Here is an 11,936-nt window from a genome sequence, read left to right as displayed (position 1 = left end):
ACACTTCACTATACACTACACTATACACTACTATACACTTCACTATACACTACACTATACACTACTATACCACTACACACTAGTGCTGTACTTGTGACGAATTGACAAGTTCTGTTTACGTGACAACCCTTACTAGTTGGCTGTGTCGGGTGGTGGCGGGTTTTAACGACACATTTATATCTTTACGCGGTCTATCCCAAAAAACCTCTATTATAGATCGGTTGACAACTCACGCGTTGTTTGCATAAATCGTGGAGAAAAAAAATCCCCATTAACTTATAATATTAACCGATTTATCATTAAGCGACAGCCGAGTCTTGACGCGGCCATCTTGGGTAAGGAGAACTGCGCGGTATTGGTGCGTGGATGGAGGCGCTCTGAAATAGGAGGCATTGCCCGAAACGTCGTCCACAGTGCCGGATTAAGCTCGCGCGGAGCCTGTAGCATATACTGGTAGGAACCTCCTGGTTACACCAGCCCACAGGGGATTATTGTGTCCGTCGTGCAGGGAGGGGCTGGGTGGGGAGGGTGGGGCTGGGTGGGAGGTTGGTGGGGAGGGGCTGGGTGGGGCTGGGTGGGGAGGGTGGGGAGGGGCTGGGTGGGGAGGGCGGGGAGGGTGGGGAGGGGCTGGGTGGGGGGTGGGGCTGGGTGGGGAGGGGCTGGTCACCCCGTGGTGCCCTTATAAAACTCAACGTTTAACCTACTCACGCCGGCTTGTGCCCGCCCTCACAGTCGGCCAAATTTGCGGAATACACCACGCCGCCGTTGACCCTGGCCATTGACCGAGCAACCCAACGTTCCTAACAGCTCCCTCCGCAGGAATGTGTTAAAGGGGCCCTAAATAAAAAAAAACGTAAATATTAAAACGCAAACTTTTTAACTCGCATAGTAATTCTATTTTTTCATTTGCTATACAGCCAAATAATACGACAAATTGCTAACCTTAAACACCCAGTCGTCCATAAAAGCCGAAGACGGTATAGTACTATAGTAATAGAGCAAGTGCAGAGTTATTGAACCGGAATTGACAGCTTGAAAGCATTTAGCGCGGGGCCCTTGAAAGTGCGGGGCCCGTAGCTACTACACGTGTAGCTACTACATGTGTTGTAGTAGCTACATTTGTAGCAACTTTTGCTACGAGGATATAATCCAGCACTGGTCGTCCAACACGTATACAGGATATAGTTGAGGTCACACGCGGTGGTTCTTGACGAACGTGTTGACTTTACACACCTATCGTGTTGTTTGTACTGTTTGTTGTTGGAACGTTTGTGAATAAAAGCTTTAAAGCTCATCGGATTTCCTCCTTCAGGATAAATACATAGGGCAGTCATTGACTTACGAATGCAATTCGTTCCCGAACAGTTCGAACAGTTCGTAAGTCGGAACACATTAGTTGACTGTATTTAAATGCCCCCCTCACACACAAACATTCACTCCCAGCACGAGTCTGACTCACGTTCAAGTTCATTTATTAGGTATAGCCCTGTGAGCCATTCGGTTCTTGAATCGGGTGCAACCGCAACAAACGAAAAACATGAACAAGAAAACATCTTAAAGTGAATATTAAAGTGACTGTGCAAACAGAAAATCCAAGAAAAGACAGCAAAATATTGCAGAAAAAGCACCGTACACCAACGCTGTGTGCAAAAATCCCAGTGGGATCCAAGTCAAACAACATCAACCACTCATCAACATCTTGCGGAGGATCGCGCAGTTGAACAAAATCGTTGCCGCGGTTCAATTTGCAAGCGAGATAAATTAAAATAAAAAAAATTCTAACTACGTGACTTTACCGAAAGAACCAAAGAGTAAGGATTCCTGCAGAAAGCTTCAAATCAAGATCAAATCAAGATTGCAAGCGAGAGTTCGCGTTTTAAGTCGATGTAAAAAAAAACTAATATTTCATGGAAGCTGGTTCTTAAGTGCAGATGTTCATAAGTAGAGGACTGACTACAGATAGTCCCCGAGTTACGGAAGGGTTAGGTTCCCGAAACGATCCGTAATCCGAATTTTCCGCATGTCGGAAACTGAATAATTTCCCCCCAAAATCAAGATAAATTCCATTTACCTTAATCCGGGTGAAGCTCCCCGGTATTTATCCACAATCTCACCGCGCTGTACTACATGCGCTAACTTAACTAATGCTAAATGTTCACGTATCGAATTTTTTTGTAACATGACTTATGGGAGTATCTCCGTAAGGTCGGATTTCCGTAAGTCGGGTCCTTCCGCAACCCGGGGACTGTCTGTATACTGATTGTTGTCACGTGACGTGGTATGGTGATGCGGTACGGGAGGACGTGGAGCTGAGTGGACTTGCCGACGACCGGTACCAGCGGTGTCAAGATCGGCCTCAGTGGAGGAGGAGGCTCGTGAAGGACGCTACTGGGCAGTTGGAGGCAGTCGCCCTCCAGCAACAACGGAGGGCAGAGGAGCGACGCTCACAACAACGAGTGGCTAAAATGGAGCCAGTTGACACAGTGGAGCATCTCCCAGTCATCTCAGTCAGCCACCCCGTGTCACCTGGCTCTGTCGCGTGACCTTCCAGCGAGCCTTCGACACTCCACGTGGCCTCAAAGTGCACCTAGCCTGGCACAGACGCCGTTGTGACGTCACCACCACTTCGTGGCGAATGGCGGATATTGGTGGGGGGGGGGGGGGTACAGGTGGTGCATCTCCCAGTCATCTCAGTCAGCCAACCCGTGTCACCTGGCTCTGTGCCGTGACCTCCTTCCAGTGAGCATTCGACACTTCACGTGGCCTCAAAATGCACGCGGTCTGGCACAGATGCCGTTGTGACGTCACCGTCACTACGTGGCGAATGGCGGATATTGGTAGGGGGGGGGGGGGTACAGGTAGTGCATCTTCCAGTCATCTCAGTCAGCCAACCCGTGTCACCTGGCTCTGTCCCGTGACCTCCTTCCAGCGAGCCTTCGACATGTTTGTTTGTTGTAGTACAGAGTTAGACTGATGGCCTAAATCTAAGTTGTCTTGTGGTTGTTGTTGGTTGTTTGTGGTTGTTGTTGGTTGTTTAACTTGCATCCCACTGGGATTTTTGCACACAGCGTTGGTGTAACGGTGCTTTTTCTGCAATATTTTGCTGTCTTTTCTTGGATTTTCTGTTTGCACTAAGTCACAGTCACTTTAAGATGCTTTTTTGTTCATGTTTTTTGCGGTTGCACCCGATTCAAGAGCCGAATGGCTCACAGGGCTACACCTCATACATGAAACTTGAACTTGACACTCCACGTGGCCTCAAAGTACACCCAGCCTGGCAACAGACGCCATTGTGACGTCACCATCACTACGTGGCGAATGGCGGCTGTCGTTTCGCGTGACGTCCCCACAGCGCGCCGCCACCCACCACCCCCCAGGTAAGATGGCCGCCGCGAAGGCGTGTCGCGCACGCGAGTGACGTCACCCCCCCGGGAGCCCCCCCCCCACGCGACCTCGAGAGACGACGGCGGCGGCGATGAACTCCCTGGAGCAGGCCGAGGGTGAGCCGACCCGAGCGCCTTTGTCTTCCCGAGTTCCTTTGTCTTCCCGAGTTCCTTTGTCTTGAGCCCCTTTGTCTTCCTGAGCCCCTTTGTCTTCCCGGTCGTGGGTCTGTCTGTCTGTCTGTGTGTGGAGCGGTGATGTAGCGGGGCTAGCGCTACGCTACGCTACCTCACACCGGGTTCGATTCCAGTTCACTAACCAACAACACCCGGTGAACGATTTTTTGAACCGGTACTTGGGCCTCCTCTAGGTCGACTCGGCCTCAAGCGAGTAGCCGGTGGGCCGGTGTGTTGTAAACATCGTGATGCTGGCTACCCACACCCCCCCCACTCGTGTGCCGTGCCGGCCTTCATAGGTGCCGCTTAAAGCACTTGCCCCTACAGTCTGTGACAGGCTACACGGTTTCTTTGTTTTGCTTTGGTGCGATGTGTAAACATCGCCACTAGGGAGACAAAGGCGGACGGGGGTGGTGTTGGACACCCCCCTACCCTGCTCGTGTGCCGTGTGGGGGGTGGTGGGGGAGGTCTGTGTGGCAGTAGCAGTGGGGTGACGTTGACTACAACACCGCACAAGGTACTCATTTGAGTCTGAGTCGACCTAGGGGAGTCCCGGATCATCGCCACCGGTGTTGGCCCAGAGGTGGTGTCGTGGTTAGGGCGCTGGGCTACCACCAACCGCGACTCACGGCCAACACCGCAGTTAGAATGATGGCTTTAATCTAAGTTGTCTTGTGGTTGTTGTTGTTGTTGTTTGACTTGGTGTACGGTGCTTTTTCTGCAATAGTTTGCAGTTTTTTCCTGGATTTTTCTGTTTGCCCATAGTCACATAGTCACTTTAAGATGTTTTTATTTTTTTGTTTGTTGCGGTTGAACCAGATTCAAGAGCCGAATGGCTCACAGGGCTATACCAAATGACTGAAAAACTTCCATAGGTGCTCGCAAACAGCACTTGCCCCAACAGGCTGTTACAGACTACACGGGTGGTGGGGGTGGTCTTTGCCTTTGTTTAGTTAGGGTACGATCAATAGAGAAGACGCTGACGAGAACGCGGATATATCCAGAATAAAACACCTCGTCCAGAGGCCCAAACATCGCAACCCTTCTGGCTCCCGTCTCAAAGGAGACACTGACCGGGTGTGTGACCATCAACCCCATCAGAACATCAACCCCATCAGAACATCAACCCCATCAGAACATCAACCCCATCAGAACATCAACCCCATCAGACCATCAACCCCATCACAACATCAACCCCATCAGAACATCAACCCCATCAGACCATCAACCCCATCAGAACATCAACCCCATCAGAACATCAACCCCATCACAACATCAACCCCATCAGAACATCAACCCCATCAGACCATCAACCCCATCAGACCATCAACCCCATCAGAACATCAACCCCATCAGAACATCAACCCCATCACAACATCAACCCCATCACAACATCAACCCCATCAGAACATCAACCCCATCAGACCATCAACCCCATCACAACATCAACCCCATCAGAACATCAACCCCATCAGACCATCAACCCCATCAGACCATCAACCCCATCAGACCATCAACCCCATCAGAACATCAACCCCATCAGAACATCAACCCCATCACAACATCAACCCCATCACAACATCAACCCCATCAGAACATCAACCCCATCAGACCATCAACCCCATCACAACATCAACCCCATCAGAACATCAACCCCATCAGACCATCAACCCCATCAGAACATCAACCCCATCAGAACATCAACCCCATCACAACATCAACCACGGGTGGACACCTTCCTCCATTCGTGAAACATTCAAGACAACCTCCAGCCTATAGAGACAACCACGCAGGAAGATCAAACACAACCACAACCAAGTCTCCTGACGCCCTCTTGTGGCGAGCAGACCTCAACTTTGACGTTTTCCCCACCGTAACATTTTGCCACCGTACCCAAAACAGGAAATGATGTTTCATGCCTCTCAATGGGTTTATTGTATCACCTGTTTACGTCAAAGAAACTGGCTTTTCGGTTAGCCAGCGTCTCTTGCATCTGGATGGACGTAAGAATCTGCAGCCCCCCGTGATGTTGCGTGTGCGAGTGGCCGATCGTCTCGTGTGAGAAATCGTCTCGTCTCTCGTTGTCCCGTCCAGATTTGAAAGCCTTTGAGAGGCGGCTGACGGAGATCATCTCGTGCTTACAGCCGGCGACGGGACGGTGGCGGAGTGAGTCGCGCACAGCCGCGACACGCGCAAACTTGGGCCTGCGGTGGCACGGGCCCCCCTCGACACTGCGGCACGGGCCCCCGCGGCACTGCGGCGCTACTGGAAGTGGCCCAACGCCGCTGTGGTTCCCAATATTAAGATTCAAAGTTCACCATCGTGAAGATCCACCGTAGATTCTAGATTTGAAGCTTTCGTGACTGCAAGGATTCATATTTGTAGGTTTTTTCGGTAAAGTCACGTAGGTAAAAAAATACAATTAATAAAAGTAAAATAAAAATCACGACGTTTCGGAGGCTAACACAAGCTTCCGTCTTCAGGTGGAACCGTCACAGTGATACAGCTATCGTGCTGTGACGGTTCCACCTGAAGACGGAAGCTTGTGTTACCTCCGAAACGTCGTGATTTTTATTTTATTTTTATTTTACTTTTATTAATTTAATTTTTTTACCTACGTGACTTCACCGAAAAAACCTAAGAATATGAATATCCTCCGTAGACTGCCTCGCTTACTTATCCGATACTTCGTCTCGCTCTACCACCCTCCATGCACTCCCCTACCTCTCCATACTCGTCTCACTCGACTCCCCTCCACGTACTCTCCTACCACTTGTTGTTTCTTTGCGCCCTTCCACGTGCTCCCCTGTCTCTCCTCTCTCATCTCACTCGACTGCCCTCCACGCACTCTTCTTCCTGTCTCCTCTCAGCTCGCTCTGCTCCCCTCCGCTCCACGCACTCCGCTCCAGCAAGCAAAGTTTTTTGCCGAAACCCTCGGTCAACTTCTGCCGAATGAGGGGACACTCCTCTGCTGCCCTCATAGTCTGGAACTCCCCCGTCCCCTGAGCCATCCGTGCTGTTCGGTCCCTGTCCCTACTCAAGTGAAGGGTCATCACCTCTGTCTTCACCCCTGCCTAGGCTTGTCTCGTCGCTATGCAGTCTTTGATGTCACAGGTTTTAAAATCTTCTTGGTTCTTTCGGTAAAGTCACGTAGAAGGGAAGTAATAAAATAATAAAAATAAAATAATTCTCACGACGTTTCGGCCACAACGCAAGCAGCCGTCCTCAGGTGAAGAATGAAACACCACAGTGGCATTCTTCACCTGAGGACGGCTGCTTGCGTTGTGGCCGAAACGTCGTGAGAATTATTTTATTATGTTTTATTTTTTATTATTTTATTACTTCCCTTCTACGTGACTGTACCGAAAGAACCAAGAAGATGAATCCCTGCAGTCACGAAAGCTTTAAATCGAGGTTTTAAAATAATATATGGTGAAATTTCGATTTAAAGCTTTCGTGACTGCAGGGATTCATCTTCTTGGTTCTTTCGGTAAAGTCACGTAGTAGGGAAGTAATAAAAGAATAAAAATAATTATGTTTTATTTTTATTAAAGAATAAAAGAATAAAAATAATTATGTTTTATTTTTATTATTTTATTACTTCCCTACTACGTGACTTTACCGAAAGAACCAAGAAGATGAATATATTGTATACTCATTCTAGCATATTATTATTGCAAATAATCTGTGCCTCGCGTTTGCTGGCTGGCTGCTGGCTGGGCTCGCCTCCACCCCAGCAGTAACTGTTGTTCGTGGCTGCCGTTGCCACCGAAACTAGCTGGGTAACTGGCTAGACGGGATTATCCATGTAACAAATAAACATTGACTTGAGTTGAAACAGAAGTTGAAGTTCAGAATAGATATCGGCACTGAAGAGGTGTGAGTAATGATTGTAGAACACTGATATGGGTCATTTAAATTTGCTCAAATTTTTTAGCCGATATTATTTAAATCCCAGAGGATATTACAAAACACCTAACAATACGTATCTTTGTCATTTTATCATGCAACAAGCGACATTACTTTCAGTGCTTGGGGTACAGGATTGTGAGAGGAGTTTGAAAATGACAGCTGCATCTTATTTCCTGTTGTAGTGCACCATATTCTCTTGGTGTACACATGACAATATACCGTAGATCTCTCCCATTTCTGCGAATCGCAGAATGTGCATGTCCCACGATTCCGTGCAGCGGACGAGAGATGCCATTACCTTGAGGTGCCGTGTGAACCCACGCTGCGTTGTGTCTCTGTGTTGCCCCACAGTGGTGCTCATCGTGGTGTCTGTGTGCACCGCCACTGGCGCGTGGAACTGGATCACGGACCCCGAGACGCAACAGGTGCTGCGCATCTCGGGCAGGCGTCCACGCGGCACCGTTGAATCGAATTCGGCTAAATTTTGCGGCCTGGCCGATGCCGCGCTGCGTACTGTGGTGGCCGTTTAACTTGACGACAAAGTTGTGATTTTGCAGCTTGGTCTCCTGCATGGTCACAAGCCAGAGTCTGCACTCCAGGTGGCGTTCCTCGTGTCGCTGTGGAACCACTCGTTCTTCACAGTCAGCTGCATCGTCCTCATCGGCCTCTTCCTCGCCGGCATCCACAAGCGCGTCGTGGCACCCTCCATGTATCCTCCCCGGCCCCGACCCCCCCCACCTCCAGCTCGCGGAGATGCTTCGTGCAGCGTGCTCTCGTCTCTTTGTCGGATTGAGCTCAGCCGAGTCGTGTTAAATTACGACGTTGTTGCGTCACGATGGATCAGCTTGTGTCGAATCGTAAGGCCTGTGCAGCTATGCAAATGAGGGTATGTGTACGATACGCGTTTTATTTTTGCCGGCGAGCTGTCGACGCTCGCACACTGCTGCGTTTTCTTATGCCCCGACACTTCCTTGACCGTGGCTGGGGCAATGGGTTGAGCGATGGCATTGTTCAGCATGACGAATGTGTGATGCAGGCGAGCACGTGGTTGTCCATTGCCTTTCTTTAACGTGTGGCCGCAGAATAGCGGAGCGATGTAGGACCGTGCTGGCGGAGTACAACATGTCCTGTGACGACGTACGTTACAGCGCGCTCCGCACGCACCGTCCGGGAACCTGCCGAATCCTTTTGCCGTTTTCCACGATGCGCCCTGCCTCTCCGTGATGGGAAAGGCCGCACCGGGCCACGTTGACCGTGCGATCGATTTTTGCCACCTGTTGTGTTGGCCACAGACGGGGAAATTGATCCTGAAGCCACGACCGCAGGCGCAGTGAGGATGGCGAGACGCTGGGAGGGGGGGGGGGGCGAGCGACCTTGCGGGCATGCCGTCGGCCCCCCGCACTCGGCCCCCCGCACTCGGCAGCTCGGAGAACGTCGCCGTGGCAGCGGCTTCCACCGCTCCGTGTCGCCGGGAGCGGCCCGTTTCTCGACCATCCGCCAAACCCGCCTGCCAAGCCCCGAGGAAAGCCGGGCAGAGGACTTGCGCTTAGCCGCACCGCTTGGTCGTCGGTGACGTCGATGACGTCTGTGCCAAATTCACGACGGGCGATGAACCCCGTTAGTGCGACGCAGGCAGGAGCTACGTTTTTGCATCCAAAAATTATCGTTAAAAAAAGGAAAAGTGAATTTAAGAGCCGGCCCTCGCAGTCGCACACCTGGGACTTGATGAGAGCCGTCCTGTGGAGTGGGGAGCGGGGGGGACTGTGTCGCTACTCGTAGCGCATCGCGTGGGCAACGCTGTCCCGTCGCGGCGCAGCGTGTGGTGCGAGTGTGGGGGACGGTGGCGATGCCGGGAGCGGCGCCGCTGCCCTTTGCCGGCACTCGCGCCGCGAGGGTGGGCGCAGGGCCACGCACGGCGTCCGCGTGCGACGTTCCCGTCGCCACCCTTCGCCTCCGCTGCCATCGCTACAAACACAGCCATGCTTTTAACAGATTATTCCTTAATCGGTTGCAGTAATTGTTTTAGTTTGTGTACATTACGTTTATTAAAAGCCTTTAAAACTTGTGTTTGTGGTTTTTAATGCGTGGTTCTGGCTGAACTGTGTACTGTCACGCTGCACCACAGGCGTCGGCACGTCCGATTAGCACGGTTGGCTATAGAAGTTCATCGTACACACCAGGCGTGCGTGGCTATCTCCAACGTCAAACACTTCTTCTCTACACCACTCTTGCAGGTTTTACGTCCTGGTCACCCTTTCTGCACTTCTGTCCTGGGCCATCATTTTCACATCAACTCCACTGTCCACATCACATCACGGCGCGTCCCATCCACCTCTCGACCTGCCTCTCGTTCTCCACCCTGGTTCATGAATATTTATCACCGTTCTTCCGATGTGTTGAAACTCTGCCGCTCTCTGAACAGGAGAGTCGCAAAGCACTCGTGAACCCTATCCCTGACCTCAACTCTCCTTTGCCTTTTCATGAATGCACCAGTATTTTTCATGAATGCAATGGATTGTAATCCAATTACACATGGTGTAACGTTTTCTTTGGCCTGAGTGGTCCGACTTTAGGTCGCACTTTGGCACATGCAAACTCTGCCGCCGTATTTTAGCTCCATTTCTGCATTTTAGCGGATAAGGCCCACTGAGCTATGACGCTTTTTTTCAGAAGCGGGCCTGACCAAAAATGATAGTGCGACGAAGTGTCATGCGTGGAAGTTTATAGCAGCCAAATATTCTTAAAGGCGTGACGTTGATCCTCAATGTGGAGGGGGGGAAACCGGATGGCCCGGAGAAAAATCCACGCTGACCACGGGGAGAGAGAGAGACACGCAAACTCCAAATATACAGCAGCAGGCGTCAGGGTCGGGAGCGAGCCCACGACCTCCTGCACACCAGGCGAGGTAGTTGACATCTAGCCACTGTGATGATGATGAGAGAGAGACACGCAAACTCCAAATACACAGCAGCAGGCGTCAGGGTCGGGATGGAACCCACGACCTCCTGCATACCTGGCGAGGCGGTTAACATCTTGCCAACGCGGGCTCCAATTTGATCTGTGTCGAGTGGTGGCACGTGACATCTCCACGAGGTGGGTCTGTGAGTTATTGGCCTTCACGTGAAAGTGACATCACTGTCTTATCTACCAACGGTAGGCATTTACAAAGAATACGAAACAAAACAACAAAGCACTCAAATGCTGTCCCCATGACCCTCAAGTCCACACTACACAACCCCCTTTGACACTGCCAAAAGCCGAGATCTGCTGCTGTACTTGCACGGTGCCACCACGCGCCGTGATATCGTCTCTCGTGACAGCCACGGGCGACTTTTTAAATCCTTTATTAAATCCTTTATATTAAGTTCGCGTGCTTGCTTGCTTGCTTAGGACCGTGCAAATCTTGCGGTCGTTTTTTAACCCACTTCCCGTGATCCAATCGAGCTGACATTTTCCACACAGACTCGTGCCAGACAATTATTGTTCGTGAAAAAAAATTCCCAAAATTTTACACTTTTTAGGCAAAAAAAATATTTTACATATATTCAAATAGAACTCATTCATGGCTTTGGCTGAACGTCAGAGTGTAAGAGCCCAGAGCGTAACCCCTCCACAGGCCGTGGCGGAGTAGCGCAGTTGGTAGCGCCCTCGCTTCCCATGCCAAAGGTCGCGGGATCGATCCCCGCGTCCTCCACAGGCGAATATATTTTAAAATCTTTATATTAAGTTCGCTTTGTTGCTTAGGACCGTGCAAATCTTTCGCTCGTTTTTTAACCCACTTCCCGTGATCCAATCGAGCTGACATTTTCCACACAGACTCGTTGTGCGTGACAATTAATGTTCGTGAAATTTTTTTTCCAAAATGTTACACTTTTTAGGACAAAAATATATTTAATTACCAATTACTAAATGGTGCAATGCAATCATCTGACCCATAGGTGGCAGCCATCTCAAGCCAGAGGACGAGAGGACTCTAGCCGCCACGCATATAAAGGATTTATAGTGAAAAACTTTGTTTTTACGGGTTATACTTGTTCACCGCCCTGAATGGGTCTCAGACGATGTGGCTACAATGCGAAGCTGCTAATCGCAACGCAAAGAAGGGGAATCTCTCACTCGGAGGACGCCTTCACAGCCGCACCGAGAAATCAAGACCGCGGCTTTGCAGTAGCGGTTCCGAATATGAACAACTTAAAATGTTATCTTCATTAGGCAATTCACGGTGAAAGCCATCATGATATTTTAATTGTTTGAAACACAACAAAACAATTTATAGAAGAGTATTTTTTTATTAGAAACATAATTTTGACTTAAAGCTTTCGTGACTGCAGGAATACATATTCTATGGGTCTTTCGCTAAAGCCACGTGGAGAGAAAAATAATACAAATATCACGATTCATCTTCTTGGTTCTTTCGGTAAAGTCACGTAGAAGGGAAGTAATAAAATAATTAAAATAAAACATAAT

At 50.0% G+C, this 11,936-nt stretch overlaps 1 protein-coding gene across 2 annotated transcripts; it reads left to right on the top strand.

Annotated features, from left to right (window-relative positions):
* Positions 1-3,430: 3,430 nt before the first annotated feature.
* Positions 3,431-9,534, top strand: LOC133358014 (nuclear envelope phosphatase-regulatory subunit 1). 2 transcript variants are annotated; one of them, XM_061576288.1, is made up of 6 exons: positions 3,431-3,500; positions 5,652-5,723; positions 7,821-7,894; positions 8,027-8,178; positions 8,552-8,606; positions 8,762-9,534. In XM_061576288.1, exons 1-6 carry the CDS (start codon positions 3,476-3,478, stop codon positions 8,801-8,803), a joined length of 420 nt encoding a protein of 139 aa, XP_061432272.1. In that variant the 5' UTR covers positions 3,431-3,475; the 3' UTR covers positions 8,804-9,534. The 2 variants fall into 2 exon arrangements, with proteins under 2 accessions (XP_061432272.1, XP_061432273.1); XM_061576289.1 differs by having other exon boundaries at positions 3,432-3,500; positions 8,069-8,178.
* Positions 9,535-11,936: the final 2,402 nt, after the last annotated feature.

Source organism: Lethenteron reissneri, chromosome 60 (assembly GCF_015708825.2).
Source record: "Lethenteron reissneri isolate LAM-NWPU_2019-01 chromosome 60, ASM1570882v1, whole genome shotgun sequence".
Lineage (NCBI taxonomy): Eukaryota > Metazoa > Chordata > Hyperoartia > Petromyzontiformes > Petromyzontidae > Lethenteron > Lethenteron reissneri.
Note: the sequence above shows the minus strand (reverse complement) of the source record. Positions and strands in the feature narration are given on the sequence as shown.